Source organism: Sprattus sprattus, assembly GCF_963457725.1.
Source record: "Sprattus sprattus genome assembly, chromosome: 9".
Classification (NCBI taxonomy): Eukaryota; Metazoa; Chordata; class Actinopteri; order Clupeiformes; family Clupeidae; genus Sprattus; species Sprattus sprattus.
The window spans coordinates 2,977,277-2,999,527 of NC_137928.1; the positions used below are offsets into that span (position 1 = coordinate 2,977,277).

General features: G+C 40.4%; 1 protein-coding gene across 1 annotated transcript in view; it reads right to left on the reverse strand.

Moving 5' to 3' along the window:
- LOC308369979 (uncharacterized protein) overlaps window positions 1–21,700 on the reverse strand; it is a gene marked incomplete at its 3' end in the record, with an annotated part of 40,811 nt that extends 19,111 nt beyond the window's left edge. The window contains exons 1-10 of the mRNA XM_080844538.1: window positions 21,388–21,700; window positions 20,106–20,222; window positions 12,814–12,939; window positions 11,924–12,040; window positions 8,757–10,556; window positions 6,554–6,730; window positions 5,708–5,884; window positions 4,861–5,037; window positions 3,472–3,648; window positions 2,532–2,705 (exon numbers count right to left, since the gene is read on the reverse strand). Of these exons, the coding sequence (XP_080700664.1) occupies window positions 2,532–2,705; window positions 3,472–3,648; window positions 4,861–5,037; window positions 5,708–5,884; window positions 6,554–6,730; window positions 8,757–10,556; window positions 11,924–12,040; window positions 12,814–12,939; window positions 20,106–20,222; window positions 21,388–21,434 (3,089 nt within the window). The 5' untranslated portion in view covers window positions 21,435–21,700. The remainder of the gene's footprint in view (window positions 1–2,531; window positions 2,706–3,471; window positions 3,649–4,860; window positions 5,038–5,707; window positions 5,885–6,553; window positions 6,731–8,756; window positions 10,557–11,923; window positions 12,041–12,813; window positions 12,940–20,105; window positions 20,223–21,387) is intronic.
- Window positions 21,701–22,251: the final 551 nt, after the last annotated feature.

The following is a 22,251-nucleotide window of genomic DNA, read 5'->3' on the forward strand; positions in this document are numbered from 1 at the left end:
GGGTTTTTCACAAGGAAAACATGGCAAAGAATGTTATCTTTGATTCGCACACAAATCTAGATTGTTTTTTATTATTACCAAACTACAACTAAAACAGTATAGAAAAAAGAACTAGCAGAAGTGAAGCAATGGGCAAATCATTCCTCTCCTTTCAATTGGCTATAATTGTTTGTAGTATCAATAACTACACATACATGTGATACATAAAACATGTATCTTGAATTACAATGCAAATATGAATGTACCTGAACTAGTTTAATTCCATGGAGTTTACTACTGCTTACACAGAAACAAGGATAATTATGTGTAGTAGAATCTACAGTAGGTGATTGACTTTCATGTTTGCTCTCTTCTGCACTCTAGTGGACAGGGACAACTAGTGCACCACCTGCTCTTTCCCCTACTCTGGTTTGTGTGGGGGTGGAGGTGTGGCAGCTCTCTCTGTCAGTCATATGTCACCCCAGTCATGTCACGAGTAACAGAATGATGACTGGAGTCTGAAGTTGTCCCAGGGTTCAGTGTTGTCATCAGAGGGCATTTACAAATGGAGCCTAGAACATTTACTAATTCATTAAAAAGCTTATTTATTTATTTGAAAGTCGGGTAAAGCTACAAGAGTTCCAACATATGTATATGAACTTCAGTACATCAATAGAAATGAATATGAAATTATATCTGAGTATAAGGTGCTCCTAGCATATATTTGAATATAAGGTGTGTCAACGCTATAAAATTCCTAGCGTGCACCATTGCATTGATCAAGTAAGATGTGTATTTTAGCTAAACTGATGACAATGGATTATCACATCCAACTTAATGCATTAAAGGTCAGCTTATGCTAATACCAGAACATGTAATATCAATTTACACATTCAAAGTTAAATCTAGCAATAAACCAACTAATAAGGCCAACAAATATCTGTTAAGACTTTGGCTCACAAACTGACATACCAACAGGGCATCCAAAGGCATGAAATCTAACAGAGGAGTAACAATATCAATCAATAACAGCAATAATATCAATAACAGAAGAACATGAGGCTTTTTCTTGTTTCTTGTCCATCAACTAATACACTTCCTGAACTAAAGATAAGGTGTTGATGACATCATTAATAAACAAAGACTCTTAAAGAGACAGTGTACATTAACTACACACTGATAGCACACAGATATTCATACAATCTCAATAATAGTCTATATCTCTACATAGCTACATATATCACAAAACAATAACAAATCCCAGAAAGCCTATTTATACAACATCTATGGATAATCCCCCCCAGTCCATATCTCCATGTGTGCACATGATTGAGAGAGACTGGTCCTGCTCTGTCTGCTGAGTCCATGCTGCATGCTGTCAATCATCTCTGGCTGATCAGGACACGCCTCCACTCCATGCATCTCACCGTTGTCCTCCCCTCAGGAAGAGGCTGTTTGCTGTGTTCTGCTGGAAGCTGAGCCCATGTTCATGGTCCTCCCCAGACATTCTGCAGGAGAGATGCTGATGTGTGTGTGCTGGATCCCACCCTGTTTTCATGAGCTTCTGGACCACAGACCCCATCCAGCTCAGGGTCTTGGCTCTACACACTGCTGCTCACTAACGCCATCTGCAGGATAAAAGAGAGAATACATTAATCAATCACTCTCTTCTGGATCACAGACCCCATCCAGCCCTGTCTGTTGTGTAAAGTAGCCTTCCCATCTATATGACAAGAGAAAAGACACAGCAATCCACCAGTCTCCATGACGACTGTCTCCCAGTGAACCAGACTGCATGAGAGAGAGAGGGCTGCTGTATTCTTACATCAGTAACAGCAGCCATGATAAACACATTCACACATTAGACACACTGCAGCAGAAACAGTAAGGGTGGAGCTAGAAAGTCTGAAACCACTGGCCCAATCAGAAGAAGAGAGTGGCATCTGGCTTGACCAATAGAGATTGCTGCAAATTCCCTTCATGGTGTGTGTAACCTTTTCAAAGTTAAACCTTACTGTTAAACAGTCCCTTACTGGGCTTGAACCTGTGACCGAGAAACACATAACACTAATATAAGATATTATGACTCTTACTGAAGTTAGTTTGATGTGAGTTAATGACTGGAGTTATGTCATAAAACTAATGATCTGATAAATAGACAGAACGAGCAAAAGAATAACAGAATAACAGAAAGAAATATTGAGGAAAAGAAAAAGAGATGGGGGAAAGGAATGAGAGTGACAGAGAGATATGTGAGCCAAAGGTCAAGGCCAAAGGTCAAAAACAAACAAACATGATGAGTCAAAGATGACAAATAACCAGAGGATGAGATGAGATGGAAGACAGCCCTGAGCTGTAAGGTGTAAGAGAGAAATAGAAAGGGGGAAGAACGTGGGAGAGAGAAGGATGAAAGATGGATGAGCAAAAGCAGAGTACCCCAGACAAAACAGACAGAAGAGAGAGAATCTGGAGAACAGAAAATTAAAAGACAGGCATCCATGTTGGGTCTCATGTTATAAAGACCTGAGTGAGATGGTTAGATATTTACTCACATTAATTCCTCCAGTTTATAGTGGGGGTCCTTCACTAGAGCAGAGAGCTGCTCAACATCTGATGCACTCAGGTTATTCTTCACCAAGTTCAGCTTTGTGAGACTTGAGGAGTGTGAGGTCAGGGCAGAGGCCAGATAGGCACAGCTCTTCTCTGTCAGGTTACATTTCTCCAGACTGGAAGAAACATCATGATACATCTGAATATTAATGATCAATCTTCTATCCCCCTACACACATTCAGGGATACACACACCCACACCCACACACACACACACACGCACGCGCAAACGCACACACACACACACACACACACCCACACACGCACGCGCAAACGCACACACACACACACAAACACACAAACACACACACACACACAGCCTATATGCTCCTGAAGCTCTGTGTCATATAACCACCAAAGAAAAAAACACCTAGTACATACAATTAATTAAACTAAAAAAATATTTATATTATTAGTATTTCACTTTTTTTCTTTCTCTCGCTACAGTACATATAGGTCTAGATGCAACTGAAGGTCTCTGTCATTCAGCCACTAAATAAAGCACATACACAGACTCACACACACAAACACACACACACTGATAAACGCACACATCCAGGGAGACCAACATTCAAACCCACATACATACACACCCACACACACACACTGATAAACACACAGACACTCAGGGACACCAACATTCACAGACACACACACACACATTCACACACACAGACACACACACACAGTAAAACAAACACACACACAGATATATACAGCCAAGATGCTTCAGAAGCTCTGTCTCATATTACCACCAAAAGAAAAACAACAACAACATACATACAATTAATCCAAATACCTTAATATTATAAAAATATTTAATTTACCCCCCGCCCCCAAACCACACAAACACACATTCATACTATATTAAATGATGCTTACATTAGTTTCTCCAGTTTGCTGTTTTGATGAGAAAGAGCAGAACATAAAAGTTTCACTCCTGAGTCTACCAGCAGCTCATTGCCACCCATGTCCAGCTGTGTGAGTCTTGAGGAGTGTGAGGTCAGGACAGAGGCCAGATAGGAACAGCTCTTCTCTGTCAGCTTACAGTCATTCAGCCTGGGAGAAACAACATGATACATCTGAATGTTAATCACCAATCCACACACATGCACACGCACACGCACACGCACACGCACACGCACACGCAACACAGCTAACTGTGTGGGTAGCGGCCCAAATAAATTTGCCAAAATCCCCTGCAATATTCTTCTGTTGGTATTCACTCTTGTTTTGAGTTGCTTGGTGGATTGGATGATTCTCCCACAGTATTTAGGAAAAACAACACATATTGGCCATTTTTACACTTTATTCATTTTACACTGTCAGGGCCCTCAGTAGCGTGTGGAAGATCCATACACAGCCACAGCAGCTTGGCACCTCCTCCTCATGCTGGTCATCAGCCTGGTCACAGTCACACACTGCTGTGGGATGGCATCCCATTCCTAAACAAGTATTTGTCGCAAGTCAGCCAACATGGTTGCGTTCGTCACTCTGGCACATACAGCACGCCCAAGCTGATCCCACAAGTATACAATTGGGTTGAGGTCTGGACTCAAGGCAGGCCATTCCATCCTCTCCACTCCCAATTTCTGGAGGTACTCTGTGATAATATTGATATGATATACTGTAGATGCTCCTGCAGCTAAAAATGCCTAAATATTATTTGTATTTCACTTACACTCTCTCTCTCTCTCTCAAACACACACACACACACACACACACACACACACACACACACACACACACACACACACACACACACACACACACACAGATGTACAGTGCATATACAGTAGGTTTAGATACAATTAAAGCTCTGTGTCATTCAACCACTAAATAAAGGCCCAACATACTCTAATGTTGCTCAAGTAGTTTAACCGTCTGTTCCTTCACTAGTAAAACACTGATGTAATTGGGGGATCAGGGACACACACTCACACAAACAACACACACACACACACACACACACACACACACACACACACACACACACACACACACACACACACATATACACTCACACACACAAACACAAACCCACACAAACACACAGATATACGGCCTAGATGCTTCAGAAGCTCTGTCTCATACACCGTAACCACCAAAGGAAAACAACACCAACATAAATAAAATGAATCCAATTACCTTCATATTATTAATATTAAATCCCCAACCCAACCAACACACACACACACACACACACACACACACACACACACACACACACACACACACACACACACACACACTACATGAAATGATGCTTACCATAGTTCCTCCAGTTTGCAGTTTTGATGAGAAAGAGCAGAACATAGAAGTTTCACTCCTGAGTCTCCCAGCATCTCATTGCCACTCAGGTCCAGCAGTGTGAGTCTTGAGGAGTGTGAGGTCAGGGCAGAGGCCAGATAGGAACAGCTCTTCTCTGTCAGGTCACAGTTATCCAGCCTGGAAGAAACATCATGATACATCTAAATATTAATCATCAATCCTCTATCCGCCCACACACTCAGGGGTACAAACACACGCTGACAAACACACACACACACACTCAGGGGTACACGCACAAACACACACACACACAGACACACACACACACACACACACACACAGACACACACACACACACACACACACACACACACACACACACACACACACACACACGCACACACACACAGAGACACACACACACACACACGTACAGTGCATACAGGTCTAGATACAACTGAAACTCTGTGTCATTCAACACTAAATAAAGCACCAACATACTGTAATGTAACTCTCTGTTCCTTCACCAGTAAAACACTGTGATGTACTTGGGGGATCAGGGACACACACACACACACACACACACACACACACACACACACACACACACACACACACACACACACACACACAGATATATACGGCCTAGATGCTTCTGAAGCACTGTCTCATACACCGTAACCACCAAAGGAAAACAACACCAACATAAATAAAATGAATCCAATTACCTTCATATTATTAATATTTAATCCCCAACCCAACCAACACACACACACACACACACACACACACACACACACACACACACACACACACACACACACACACTACATGAAATGATGCTTACCATAGTTCCTCCAGTTTGCAGTTTTGATGAGAAAGAGCAGAACATAAAAGTTCCACTCCTGAGTCTCCCAGCATCTCATTGATACCCAGCTCCAGCAGTGTGAGTCTTGAGGAGTGTGAGGTCAGGGCAGAGGTCAGATAGGAACAGCTCTTCTTTGTCAGGTTACAGTAAGCCAGCCTGGGAGAAACATCATGATACATCTGAATATTAATCATCAATCCTCTATCTGCCCACACACTCAGGGGTACACGCACACACACACACACACACACACACACACACACACACACACACACACACACACACACACACACACACACACACACACACACACACACACACACACACACACACACAAACACACACACACCTCCATCATGAGAACATTCCTCTGACTGCTCATGTCTGCCACACACACACACACACACACACACACACACACACACACACACACACACACACACAACTCCATCATGAGAACATTCCTCTGACTGCTCATGTCTGCTACACACACACACACACACACACACACACACACACGCACAAACACACACACACACACACACACACACACACACACACACACACACACTCACACACACTCACACACAGACACAAACACACACACACACACACACACACAAACACAAACCCACACAAACACACAGATATATACGGCCTAGATGCTTCAGAAGCTCTGTCTCATATACCGTAACCACCAAAGGAAAACAACATAAATACAATTAATCCAATTACTTTGCATATTATTAATATTTAATCCCCAACCCAACCAACACACACACACACACACACACACACACACTATCTACATGAAATGATGCTTACCCTAGGTCCTCCAGTTTGCAGTTTTGATGAGAAAGGGCAGAACATAGAAGTTCCACTCCTGAGTCTCCCAGCAGCTCATTGCCCCCCAGGTTCAGCTGTGTGAGACTTGAGGAGTGTGAGGTCAGGGCAGAGGTCAGATAGGAACAGCTCTCCTCTGTCAGGTTACAGTCATTCAGCCTGGGAGAAACATCATGATACATCAAAATATTAATCATCAATCCTCTATCCGCCCACACACTCAGGGGTACACGCACAAACACACAACACACACACACACACACACACACACACACACACACACACACACACACACACACACACACACACACACACACACACACACACACAGTCATGGACAAAAATGTTGGCACCCCTGCACTTCTGTCAGATAATGCACCAATACTCCCAGAAAAGTGTTGCAATTACAAATGCTTTTGTATTCACATGTTTATTTACTTAGTTTGCATTGGAAAAACACAAAAATTCTGACAAGTAATGCCAAATCTGACTTTATTCCACATAAAACTCAAAAAACGCCGGACAAAATTATTGGCACCCTTAAGAAATAATTGTATTTTAAGCATGTAATTCTCCTTTAATCTTTATTTAAACTCACCTGTGGCGAGCCACAGATGCTGGTAATATAGAAATTACATTTGCAACCAGGAGCAAAGTTGACTCAACCTTTGTGTTGTGTGACTGTGTATACCGCGCTGAGCATTGGGAAAAGAAAGAAGAGCAAAGAATTGTCTGAGGATTTGAGAACCAAAATTGTAGAAAAGCATGGACAATCTCAAGGCTACAAGTCCATCTCCAGAGATCTTAATGTTCCTGTGTCCACTCTGCGCAGTGTCATCAACAAGTTTACAGCCCATGGCATTGTCACTTACCTCCCTGGATGTGGAAGGAAGAGAAAAATTGATGACAGAATGCAACAAAAGATTGTTTGAATGGTGGATAAATAACCTAGAACAACTTCCAAATAAATTCAAGCTACCCTGCAGACAAAGGGTACAACGGTGACAGCTTGCACTATCCGTCGCCATTTAAATGAAATGGGATGCTATGGTAGGAGACCCAGAGGACCCCACTGCTGACACAGAGACCTAAAAAAGCCAGACTTGAGTTTGACAAAACTTTCTTGGGGAAGCCAAAATCATTCTGGGAGAACGTCCTGTAGATAGATGAGACCAAAGTAGAGCTTTTTGTCTAAGCAGTTTACAGACAACGAAATGAGGCCTTCAAAGAAAAGAACACGGTCCCTACAGGCTATTATGGTGGAGCTGGACCGATGTTTTGGGGTTGCTTTGCTGCTTCTGGAACCTGATGCCTTGACTGTGTGCATAGCATCAGGAAATCTGAGGACGACCAAATCATTTTTGGGCGCAATGTAGGGCCCAGTGTCAGAAAGCTGGGTCTCCGTCAGAGGACATGGGTCTTCCAGCAGGACAATGACCCATAGCACACTTCAAAAAGTACCCAGAAATGGTTAAGACAAAGCACTGGAGAGTTCTGAAGTGTCCGAGATGAGTCCAGATCTTAATCCCATAGCACAACTGGGGCATGATCTCAAATCAGTAGTTGGGAGAAGGCACCCTTCAAATGTGAGAGACCTGGAGCAGTTGGCAAAAGAAGAGTGGTCCGAAATTCCAGTAGAGAGGTGTAAGACACCTCATTAATGGTAACAGGAAGCCATTGGTTTCAGATATTTGTATTTCTTTATTTTTAAGGGTGTTCTACCCATTATAAAGTTGAGGGTGCCAATAATTTTGTCCGGCCCTTTTTTTAGTTTTATGTGGAATAAAGTCAGATTTGGCATTATGTCTCAGATTTTTTGTGTTTTTCCAATGCAAACCAAGTAAATAAACATGTGAATACAAAAACATTTGTAATTGCAACACTGGGAGTAGTGGTGCATTAACTGACAGAAGTGCAACATTTTTGTCCATGACTGTATAAACTGTATATATACAGTATATATATACTATATACACATATACGGCCTAGATGCTCCTGAAGCTAAACATCCCTAAATATTATTAGTATATCACTTACACTCTCTCTCTCACAAACAAACAAACAAGCAAGCAAGCAAGCAAGCAAGCAAGCAAGCAAGCAAGCAAGCAAGCAAGCAAGCAAGCAAGCACGCACGCACGCACGCACGCACGCACACACACACACACACACACAGTGTTTTACTCACTCAGCTGATGTGGAAGATGTGACAACTGGCATCAGCTTCTTCAGAACTTCATCAGGACTGAGGAGTTCAGTCAAATCTTTCTCTGGTGTCTTTATGTACTTCTGCAGGTCAAACTCATCCAGCTGCTCTGCTGAAATATTAAGCTCAAATGTCCCAGTCTTCCACTTTCCTGGTAGGAGCATGTCTACAGACAGAGTTCCGGAGCTCCTGTCAATTACCTCCACTACAGCATGGTGATTCATCTCATCCAGACAGTAGAACAGGTTAATCCTTCTGTCTGATTTATTCTGATCTCTGATCTTCTGTTTGACACACTGGACCGTCTGCTCTGAGCTCTGTGATTGGCTTCTTGTCTTTGGCAGCAGGTGTTTTAAGAGATTCTGATTGGACTCCAGTGAGAGGCCCAGAAGGAAGCGGAGGAAAAGGTCCAGGTGTCCTTTCTTACTTTGTAAGGCTAGATCCACTGCAGTCTTGAGTAGGTCATGAGGTGTTGCAGCTCTGAACAGAGCAGAGAGCTGAGAGGTTTGCTGTTGGTCAGGCATGTGTCTCTCTCTGTTGCTGAAGCAGAGGAACACATATAAAGCTGCAAGAAACTCCTGAATGCTCAGATGCACGAAGCTGAACACCTTCCCCTCCTCTCTGAAGATCTGAGTACACACTCCTGAGTATACTGATGCTTCTTTGATATCAATACCACACTCTCTCAGGTCTTCCTCATAGAAGATCAGATTGCCCTCCTCCAGCTGTTGGAAAGCCAGTTTCCCCAGTTTGAAAATCATCTCTTCATCTCTCTCTTTTCTCTCTGTGTACTTTTCATTTTTTATGCTTGTCTGAATGATCAGGAAGTTTGCGTACATTTGAGTGAGAGTCCTGGGCATTTCTACACTCCCCGATGCATCTGATGTTTTCTCCACAACAGTGGCGGTAATCCAGGAGAAGACTGGAATGTGGCACATGATGTAGAGGCTCCTGGATGACTTCAGGTGTGTGATGGTTCTGCTGGCCAGAATCTCATCACTGATTTTCTTCCTGAAGTACTCCTCTTTCTGTGGGTCGCTGAATCCCCTTATTTCTGTCACCTGGTCCACACACTCAGGACGGATCTGATTGGCTGCCGCAGGTCGGGTGGTGATCCAGAGGAGAGCAGAGGGAAGCAGATTCCCCTTGATGAGGTTTGTCAGCAGCACGTCCACTGAGGCTGGCTCTGTCACATCATAACAACTCGGATTGGAGTCGAAATCTAGAGGAAGTCGACACTCATCCAGACCATCAAAGATGAACATGAATCTGTGCTTTGAAGAAGTGAATATCCTTGGATCTGTAATTTTAGGGAAAAAATGCTGAATAAGCTCCACCAAACTGAGTTTTTTCTCCTTCATCAGGTTCAGCTGTCTGAAAGGGAGAGGAAATATGAAGTGGACATCCTGATTGGCTTTGCCTTCAGCCCAGTCAAGAATGAACTTCTGCACAGAGACAGTTTTTCCAATGCCAGCCACTCCCTTAGTCAGCACTGTTCTGATGGGTTTGTCTTGTCCAGACAAGGGTTTAAAGATGTCATTGCAGTTGATTGGTGTGTTTGGTGCTGCTACTCTCCTGGATGCTCTCTCTATCTGTCTGACCTCATGTTCATCATTGACCTCTCCTCTCCCCCCCTCTGTGATGTAGAGCTCTGTGTAGATCTTACTGAGGGGTGTGGGGTTTCCCTGCTTTGTGATTCCCTCAGTCAGACACTGAAACTTTTTCTGAAGATGGGATTTGTGGATCTGCTGCATTTCAAAATGTACTGGACTAGGTTGGTCTCTGTGTGGGAAAACAAGAACAAATATTAAATTACTTGTTTACTGTAATATCAAGCAGGAATGTAGTCTGTATACCTGCCACTCTGTCTGAAGAGTTTCCTCCTAATGTAATCTATATAACTGCCACTCTGTCTGAAGAGTTTCCCCCTAATGTAATCTATATAACTGCCACTCTGTCTGAAGAGTTTCCCCCTAATGTAGTCTATATAACTGTCACTCTGTCTGAAGAGTTTCCCCCTAATGTAGTCTACATAACTGTCACTCTGTCTGAAGAGTTTTATATAAACTACCCTCAGCACTGTGTCCCCCTAATGCTCTTCTCTCATGTGATTGCTGATGAATTGACTTGCTTCATATTTCCTCTGCAGTCGTTCTCTCTCACTCTCACTACATTTCACCAGCTGACACAGGAGGGCTGCTGGATTTGTGCTTGTTGCTCCAGATTATTATTATGTCACTTTACTGACTTGTTTCTCCTCTGCACAGAATTGTATAATTCGACAATTCCCACTGTCACCTCGGCCTGGGAGAATGTTATTTTTAGGGGATTGGCTGGTGTCTTCAGGTATAAAACCAAGAACTTTAGAGTGTTTAAGTCTCTCTTTGTCTTTCTTCTTCTTCTCTTTCCCTTTCTCTTTCACTACCGCATTTTTAAGTGCAGAGAAATGTACTGAAATGGTTCAACTAGCATGAATGAGGAGTGAAAGAGCTGTATTTCACACACAAACACACACCCACACGCGCACACACACACGTGGACACAAACGCATGCACACACATGTACACACACACACACACACACACACACACACACACACACACACACACACACACACACACACACACACACACACACACACACACACACACACACACACACACACACACATATCTATTTGATTTCAAATGTTTCCACAGTGTCACTTTGAAGATCATTCTTTACCTCTATTAAATTACTTATATCATTTTGATTTGAACAGCAAAGTCAGACATGACAGGTCAGCCTCTGGTCTGTCTCATACTGCCACCTTCTGACAATATGGTGGTACTGCTATGATTAATACTACATATTGAAAAACCTACAAAATATACTGAAATAGTTCACAAGATCAGCTCTAGGATTTCACCCTCAGGGGGGCTTAGGCTTGTGACAATGTGAAGGCTAACATCCTCATCAATCAATCATATCAGTGAATGGATTTTGTCCGTCTCTCTATTTAAGAAATATCTAGAACTGTCCATCTCATATATCTAGCATTAAAAACAAGTCAAACACCTTTGGTACACTTCAGGGGTACACTTCAGGGGTACCTCAAATGACTATATGGATGGTTGTATTTCCTGTGGAAAGTCCTCATTACTACTCACCTCTGACCAGCAGGAACACCTCCTTCTGCCAAGGGAAGTGGAAGATCCATGGACTGGTCACTCTTCATGGACACACAGCTCAGTACGGGAGAGTGTGTTCTCTTCTGCTGGATGAGGCTATATTTCACAGGAACACACACACACACACACACACACACACACACACCAACACAAACACAAGCATAGTCTGATTATTGATATGTTGGATTCAGGATTATATTTTCCTACATGCATTCACATGTGACTTTTTCTATTTTGTTTCTTGATTGTCGTGTGATGTTCTCAATTCATTTATTTTATATTATTTTTGTTAAATCACATTCGAAATGTGTGCATGTCGTGTGAGTTATGAAAAATGTATCTTAACCTAATATCAAACTGTTAAAATGATTACCAAATGTTTGTTTTACTGTTTGGATGTAGACATTTCAAGGAGCAGCTCTGTTTGATTGAACACCACTTGAGACCTTTAGCCAAGACTGGGGAAATTGGTCATACCAATTGGTGTGTATCAGGTGAGATAAAAGTGGAGTAGAATTCAGCTTAATTTTGCTTGCAGCTATGGGCTTACATAAATCCATCAGGACGACACTATTGTAGTTCTAGCATTTCACCCTTAGGGGGGCTCAGCTGCTTCTGACAATGTGAAGGTTAATATTGTCAATACATTAATTTTGTCAGTCTCCTTTACAGGTCATACATTTTGTATATACATAATGCTTACTTTTCAGGTCTGAAGACAAAATAAAAATATATTGACCTGCCTGTCTCAAATAAATGGCTGGCTTAAAAGACAAGTAAAACCTCTTTGGTACACTTTTATACTTCAGGTGTACTTCAAACGGTAAGGATGATTGTATTTCCTGTGGAAAGTCCTCATTACTACTCACCTCTGACCAGCAGGAGCACCTCCTTGTGCAAAGTTAAGTGGAATTTCCATGGACCAGTCACTCTTCATGGACACACAGCTTGGTACGGGAGAGTATGATCTCTTTGATCTCTTCTGCTGGATGAGGCTGTATTTCACACACACACACACACACACACACACATACACACACACACACACACACACACACACACATGCACACACATGCACACACACACACACAAAGTTATCAGCAGTATGTGTAAAACAAAAAATTATCACTTCACTACACTACACTAATATCGTCTGTACCGTGATTGTTCAAGACGAATAAACCTACATAAATTATTAGGTCATTTTAACTGTAATGTGAACATAATCTACATAAAATTGTTAATTCTGTACATATGAAGGATGTTGATTTTTTCCATTTCAAGTCAACAAGGCATTAACACACCATACTTACACATATACTACAGCTAGTGTAAGTGTGAACAACAAGCTAAGCTAAACTACTTTGCACAAAAAAAACCTTGTATATGCAAATGCCAACTATGCCTTTTAGTTAGATCTAAATGTTTTTATGAATTATCGTCTGAAAAGAAAAGAGTAGTTCCTTATCATTGAGATCAATCAAACTCTCAGACTGAACAGTTTTGGTAGATTTTTGAAAGCTTGGAGGCTCTTTGCCCTGATGGCCAACTCCACCTCCCTTAGGTTATCAAATCCAAGTATGACTTTTATTGCTGCCTTTTAGAGCTGCTAAAACTAGTGTGCATCTTTTTGTGTTGGTGATGCTTTGTCGTGAACATGTTGCTTGTTAATTGAGAGATTTTAGTCTAACTAAGGATGTGCATCAAATTTGTTTTAATGAGGTTTGGCAGATTTGCATTTCATATAACTTGCCATGTATCTTTGTCCCTTATTCACAGAAAAGAGAAGACTTCCTTCTTCAAAGTAATTACATGTAATATAATGATGTATTGTATCTAGAATGCATACACACCACTGTTATAAAATCCGGGGTTACTTGAAATGATTACTTGATAAAATAATGTACATTAGGTCTTTTTTGATGGGTATACACATTTGCAATGACATAGCAATATTTATTCCTATGTGTAACATTTTTTGTCTTTTAATTTGATCACTAGTAATTACTGAACATGTAAAAAAAATGCGTAGGCTAACCTTGTTTTTTTTTATAGCACATACCATAGTACATTTTCTATGCTCAAATTTTCATTTCAGAGGCAAACTCTTTAGTGTGGCAATTTTGATGCGCTTACACATGCGGACACCAATGGTCAACAGCAGATATGCTTGGAATAATAAACAGGGCATCAAATTACACAGTATTGGTTATCCGTGTAACATAAATAAGCAAATTTGGTCTATAAGGAATGTTTATTTATTTTATGATTGTACATGAATATTTTGTCCTCTACTAGCTAGATTTGTTTGTAGAGTCATGTTGGTCTGGAGAAGTAAGCTCTTTGTCTAGTTTACTATATCATGTTTTGTACATTAAATGCTTATAAACATTTATAGGCATTTCTTGTTTAACAAAGTGTTTCAAAATGATTTTGCATTTGTCCCGGTTTGTCTTTTAGGCCTGTCCCATCTTCTTAATAAGTGTAAGTCAAGAAGGCGTACACACACCGTGATAAGCTTTGCCTACCATAGTTCATTTACTACAGCTAATGTAAGCCTGAACATCAAGCTGTTAAATAAAGACATTTACCTTACGTTAAAAGTATGTATATTTGCATTCCAAGCCTTTTCATGTCCTGACCATTCGAACTGTGAACACTCTCCATGGAACGTTTGAAAAGTGTCAAATATGTTTGTTAATTTCCATTTTGAAGGGGTAGCTTGATCAAATTTGCAAATATACCCACAATTTGGCGAGTAGCCGGTGCTAATTTCCATTCCTGACTGGTTGTATAAAATGGTTGATGTTTTTAATTAGGATCTTGTAATGGTGTACAGATAAGAGCATATCTGTTTGTGTGGATAATGCCTTGTCATGAACATGTTGCTTGTTAATTGAGAGAGCATAACTAAGGATGTGCACCACATTTTTTTAATAAGGTTTGGTAGATTTGGATTTCAAGCAACTTGCCACATAAATGTGTATTTTTGTCTCTTATTCACACAAAAAAGAAGACCTCCTTTATCAAGACTTCCAACATCAAGACGTAAACAAATTCACATAACCCAACACAATTGTACAGGCTAGCAGTTCAAACATTTACTCAACATAAATCATATCTCATTTGCAATACATACATTCAATATTCAGTGTGTTTGTGACGGGGCACCTGTGTGACCCTAGCCTGGCCATTACCAGCCTGTGACTCCATTTCATTCCGTCTTTCAGTCTGGGCCAACCCAATGCATTTTGGTTTCCGAGATGGGCGGGTGCTTATCTTGAGGTTTAAAATCATTGGAGTTCCCTTAACCAATCAGCAACGTTTAGTAAGCATTCGGTAGATTAAACTCTTCCCAAAGCCAGTTGGGAGAAGAGCTACGACGTCCTTTCCAATCATAAAACTTACAAGAAAATACTCTTGTTCTCCTTTTAATTTTCTGATGTTCTCGAGAGTTGAGACAACTTTTCCGATAGCTTTTCGTGTCTTTTCCTCCAAGGCGAGTTTTGCGTCACAGCTCTGAACTGTTCGCTGATTGGTCCTGCAAAATTTTTAGTTCTGGAGACGATTGTCAATGGGGTTGGGCCAGACTGAGTATGAGCTTGAAATCAATTCAGGCGGAAATACGTAGGCTGGTGTCACCAGGCTAGTGTGACCCGCCACTGCAGCCCGTTTGTTGCCGTCTTGAATGAACTGGGTGCAGGTGTTTTGTGTGTGTGGTGCATATTCAATGTTTGTATCCATGTGCAGTTTATATGTTCCGCGTGTGTATATATATTATGGCTGATTTATTATGTGTCGGCTATGCCGTCACCAACCCCTAGTGCTTTGTGTACGTTTCCCCCGCTGTATGGGACTGTTTTGTGGCTGCTGTGAGCCAAAATGTTTAAGTATGGCTGCTGTGAGCCAAAGGTGTTGGTGCCTGCCTGTGACACACCTGCAATCAATGATTGGTGTGAGCCAATTGAAGGCTAGTGTCAAGGCTACTTACAGAGCACTCAGATGTGTCCGTTGCAATGCGTTGATCCAACGGATGAGGGAGGAGGAGTCTGGCGCATGGGGTTACGTAATAGTGAGATTGACAGGTCAACAAACCAATTACGCCACTAGCAAGCTGTTTGCCTTGTGAGTAGTAGCATGCTAACATTAGATAGGTGTCTAAGACACAAATCCTATCAGACGTATTTTTCAGTTACAATAACAGGGTTTTTACAGTGTGTATTTCTCGGTAACTTTAGAAAATATAAGAAAAAAAAAGTCAAACAAACAACTTATAGTTACAAATATGACCATCTACGGAGTTTGGTCTGCCATCTTTTTTTTCCTAGCTTCCCGCTCTTTAGACCTGAGTATAAACGCGATCTGATTGGCTAAAGCCTGTGCTGTCAGTTATGCATGAAAGGCGATGCATGATTGGCATGAAAGGCGATGCATGATTGGCTGATGCATGTGTTGCCTCTCGAAAAGTTGAACATTTTTCAACTCTCGCCGCAAGCAATGCATGAAACGCAACGCATCAGAACCCAACGGAGCCACAATTCAGATCGGCAAAGGATGACGTCAACCTTGCCGGATCAACAGACACGTCTGAGTGCAGCCTTAAACTGGCCTTTTTTTCTTTGTTCGAGAGAGTTGCCTGTTAATAAGATGTAAGTCTTAGGAGCTCTTACATTGACCAGTTAATGTGTTTTTTTAATGATATAGTCGACTACTTATTTGCTTATTTGTCTAGTGGCGATGATGCCTATTTATTTGTCCTTGGAAAGGTTTAATTTACATTGATTTATTATTGTCTTTGTTTTTATGGCCTTATTTGTGAAAAATGAAAACCTCATCATTTTTACCATCTTGAACCTCCTGAGTCCTTCTTCGAGTATAACACCTTGCTCAAGACCCACAGGCTATCCCGTCCTTTGACAGTGTTCATTCAGTCTCTTCATTAAATAAAAAAGTACATGTAAAGTCTGACGTATCCGTGGAACTTCAACTATCAAGCTATCAAACAGTTCTCAGTCAGTTGGACTGAATGTGGTGTGGAATCCTTTTATTGTCGTTCGGTGGGAGGCTCGCTATCTGGTCGTCATTGTTGTTTTTACTGAGTGTTCAGTCAGTCAGTCAGTCAGTCAGTATTCATTGTCGATGAATCCACAATGACAGATCTTCATTTCAATCTTCCATTCAAGCAAACATCTTATTCCTAGTTGGTCCACTGTAGCTCGGTGTGGCTACCTGGTTTGGCTACAAGTTAGCACTCAACTAGCACAAATCACAGAAACATAAATTGCCTATTCTCAAACTGTACTTTTTCTATCACAAAAAAAAGGTAGTCACCGTGTATTTAAAAAAACGTTTTCTCTGAGTCTCTGTCGCTTCATCTCTTTATTCAAAGTTAAGTTGCACGTGCTCTTCAGCACGCACTACATCCAGTAAAGGGCGCTCCAACATTACATTTCAAACATTGCATTTCATTACAGTTTTTATCCATTGCTTTGGGCAATTTCACGAAACAGAAATTACATTCTCAAAACAACACGTGCAAACCTCCAAACCACTGGGCACTGGTTCACAACAGATTGGCATTTCTCATTCCTTTATAATCAAATTGTAATTGTTTTAGAAACTCCTTGCAAATGACAAGTACAATTGCCTACAGTTTGCACACATTTCAAATGATTTAGCACATCTGTGCAAATGGTTAGGTACAATTGCCTTCAGTTAGCCCAATTACCAATTGAATACATCTTGCTGGTCTAAACTGACTGTTGCTTCTCAGTCAAGTGGTTGTTCTCTGCAAAACATGTTGGCATAGTTTCCTTGAGTACATCATCACCTACAAAATAGTTCACTCTACTGTCAAAATCTTTCAGGCACATAATACCATGAGAAACATCATGGTATATCCTGTAATATGGATCTCTTGGATCATCAGCTTACAGTAATTTTCAGGTGCAACTAGAACTTTACTACAATCAAGGGGGAGATTCACACATCCGATCACCAATCACACAGTAAGTTAAGTTAGCTGACAGGTCCAATCCAGGACTATAAATGCTTCTATCAAATATCTAGAGCTTGACCAAGTTCAGTACAATTTATGAACATGGAAGCACCTGGCCAGGGAAACAACCAAGGGCAACTGCCTGTTAGAGGAAGAGGAGGAAGAAAAAGAGGAGCAACGGCGGATGTCCCAGGCCAGCGCGGGGGCAACATCACCATGTGTGATGCCATTTTAGAGAATAGTGTAGTCTCCCACATTCCCAGTCTTGGCCCATACAATACCCAGAAGCTCCAGGTTGTGTTGTTAGTGTAGGCTATACATCATTTTAGTTTTGATGTGCTTATTGTGTGACAGTATATTGTGCTGTATGCATTTTCTGTTACTGTAACCACGATGTATGGCAATAACTGTAACAATTTCCATGGCAGTATGAGTGCAGTATGAGTGCTACCTTGTAGGCTACGCTTGAATTATTCTTTTTTCTGTTTGACACACAAAGTATTCTGGAAAGAAAACATCTACTGCAGTAAACATTCAGTGTCAAAGGACTGAGCCAAGATTGAAATGTGCACTTGAGGGATATTTCTATGGTCCACTGCCATACTGGCAAAACATCTAAACGTTTTGACCTGCAGTGCTTAAACAATGCCAAAGGGACTTTTCATTTTGGGGGCACTGACTATTAGTATGAGAAACGGAATTAGTTTGAATTGATGAGTTGACTGTTTTGGGAGAGATATGACCTTTTGCAGGTGTGCCATAGTGTTTTGATAAACCATCTAGGTTATTTTGGCAAATATATTTAAAGCTTGGAGAATGTCCTTTTCTTTTCGGGAAGGAACTTTTCATTTTGGGGGCACTGACTATTTTTATGAGAAAATTATTTGGTTTTGGGTGAGATATGACCTTTTGAAGGTGATCTATGTAGTTGTGCTGAACCATATAGGCTATTTTGCCAAATGCACTAAAAGAGAGAATGTAATTTCGGTTTTGTGAAATTGCCCAAAGCAATGGATAAAAACTGTAATTAAAAAGCTATGCCGAATTCCGAGGTTACTAATAAATACATAACTAATCAATGTTTAATGTTTGTTAATTAGACAACTAATACTAATAACTAAACTTAATTACTATTTATACACTATTTACAGAATCTTAAAGATGACTTTGTTAACCTTGGTTACACATGTGAAATTTACTTTTCTCTTCTCACTACTGTACATAAATGTCCTACAAGAGAAGGTGCTCTGCTGGTAGGATGAGGTGCCAACAACAGCTGTAAGGAATTTCATTGCTTGGAACAAGCAATACAAAAACTGTTTACCTTACCTGTAGACTAAGCAGTTTTCAGTAAAACCACCATATTAGACTGAATGAATGACCTTACTTAAAGCTGTAAATATTATTTTAAGAGTGTTTCTTTCAAATGTCTTATAAGATCACTGTTGAGTCAAGCACACATGTACTGTAAGTGTATCAACCTGACTGCGTGTTGGGGTTCTCTTTGTCCGGTCGGGATTTATTTTCCTATACTGACCAGTGGCCTATACATAATCCCTTGCATATTTGGCAACACTGTGCTTTAAAAGTTTGTTTTATGTTTCAGCAGGGTTTCAAGCCTATATCAGAAACCTAGTGAATAAACTGTGTGGCTTATGAAAACAAAAAATGTGCTCATACCAAAAACTGTTGAAAACCTACATTATGTGCCTTCTTTAACGTACAAAGCACATGTATACAGATATTTTTTTCCTTACTTCTAGGATTTTGGGCTTGTACTTGTTTTGTCTGTTCTATGCTGTAATGACTTATTTCAGAAATAATATGCACCTTATGTTAACTATCGTGACAGTACAGCTTTTCAAGCTTTAACTTCCTTTGCTTGAAATGAATTAGTCATTTCTATGAATGGTCCTTCTTCATGGACACACCAGTGGGCATAGCTGATGGAGAACTATTGTGATGGATGAGTCTATTGCATTGAAAAACAGCACCCATGAGCACGCCAATTAGCCTCTATGAATTATCTGGGAGTATATTTGTTTCCTGACCAAATATTTCTCTTCACACTCTTAATTGATGATTTGTTGGCTTCCTGCTGTGTGCGTGGACAGTATATCTTTTTATACATACCCTTTCCATAAGTCTGTTCTATGGACTTGCCTTGATTCATCTGTACCATCTTCATTTTGGAAGTTGATGTGGCGATCCTTTGACTGGTCACTCTTCATGGACACACAAGTGGGCGCAGGTGATGGAGGTCTCTTCCGACGGACGAGTCTATCGCACAAAATAGCACCAATGAATTACTACAGAGGCATTGACACCCAGAAACTGCCTGACTATTCTTAAAAAGGGGAAGCTGAAAGGGTATTGTTGGTAATAAAATTAAATACAATTACAAAATATTCATGGCTAGCATAATTTCTTATTACAGTACATGCAATGCCCAGTATTGTTATTCAAAAGTGTCTTATTAGAGTGCATGCAATGCCCAGTATTGTTATTCAAAAGTGTCTTATTAGAGTGCATGCAATGCCCAGTATTGTTATTCAAAAGTGTCTTATTAGAGTGCATGAAATGCCCTGCATTGTTATTCCAAGGCTTCTTATTAAAGTGCCTGAAATGCCCTGTATTGTTCTTCGGTGGTTTCTTATATGTATAACAGTACTGTGTACTGTAGTAAGCCTCTTTAGTGCAGTAACACGTGCAATTTTAGCATATGGCTGTAATGAAACATATTGTAGCATTTAAGAATAATTTGTTTACTGTTATATTACAAACCTTATTACTGTAGTCCAAAGAAGTGTTTGTCTGTGTGTGTTTTTTCTCTATTTTCAATGCAACACTACAGTAATCTATGCCAAACTGGAGGACACAGCTACATTTTATATACAGTATATTCAATTGGCAATGCTTCAAGTTGTTAGTGTTTTTTAGGTCATTGTACTCTGAGAGAGAACAGTTGAACACTTATGTTTTTCTCATTTATGACAAATGGATAACAAAATGGATGCCAAATTGAAACTAAAGCTACGTATCAATATCAACCTCTTCAACTGCAATCACTTCAACTTTAGTTTAACCACTGACAACGTACTACAAATTGGGTTTTGTCCTGAGCACTTAAGGTTATACTGTCAGAAAGTATTTGAAATATGAACATTTGTAAGCAGCCAAAAGGTCAAATCTGTTCTGCAGTGAACATTCTCCCCCTGCCACCAGTGTGGTAGTTTCTTGATTCTGTAAAAATAGTGCAATAGGCTGTAAATACTGTAAATATACAGTAATCAGAATTCTACTGTTGGCTAGATTTTGTAAATTACTTAAGTGAAACTACAGTACTGCATTGTATTGTAGCATCACACTTTACAAAAGTATAGAAACGACTGTTACCACTGCTTCAATGTATTATATCTCCACATAAATGAAGAGATTGTCTTACCCCAGAAGTTCATGATCATGGTTCTCTTCTTCTTCACTGGAACTCATTTTGGGGCAAATACACCCCTTTTCTTGGGATATCCCTCTCCTGGTATTATACTGGAGAATGGGAGAGAAAGACAGACATACACAGAGTGTCACAAAGTGTAACCGAAACTAAGAAAAGAGAGCATATTACTCCAATTTGCAGTTCCTTGCACTGGCCCCGAGTTAGATACCGAACTGAATTCAAAGTATAACTTACTGTCTATATGTCGCTAAATGGCCAGGGCCCTACATATTTGTGTATACATATAGATATACATTATACATACAGCCGCGGAAAAAATTAAGAGACCACTTCAAAATTATCAGTTTCTCTAGTTTTACTATTAATTGGTATGTGTTAAAGTAAAATGTATATTTTTGTTTTATTCTATAACCTACTGGCAACATTCCTACCAAATTTCAAATAAAAATATTGTCATTTAGATCATTTATTTGCAGAAAAATGACAATTGGTCAAAATAGCAAAAAAGATGCAGTGTCTTCAGATCTCGAATAATGCAAAGAAAACAAGCTCATATTCATTTTTAAACTACACAATACTAATGTTTTAACTTAGGAAGAGTTCAGAAATCAATATTTGGTGGAATAACATTGATTTAAAATCACAACTTTCATGTGTCTTGGCATGCTCTCCACCAGTCTTTCACATTGCCGTTGGGTGACTTTATGCTACTCCTGGCGCAAGAATTCAAGCAGCTCGGCTTCTTTTCATGGCTTGTGACCATCCATCTTCCTCTTGATCACATTTCAGAGGTTTTTTATGGGATTCAGGTCTCGAAATTGGGCTGGCCATGACAGGGTCCTGATCTGGTGGTAC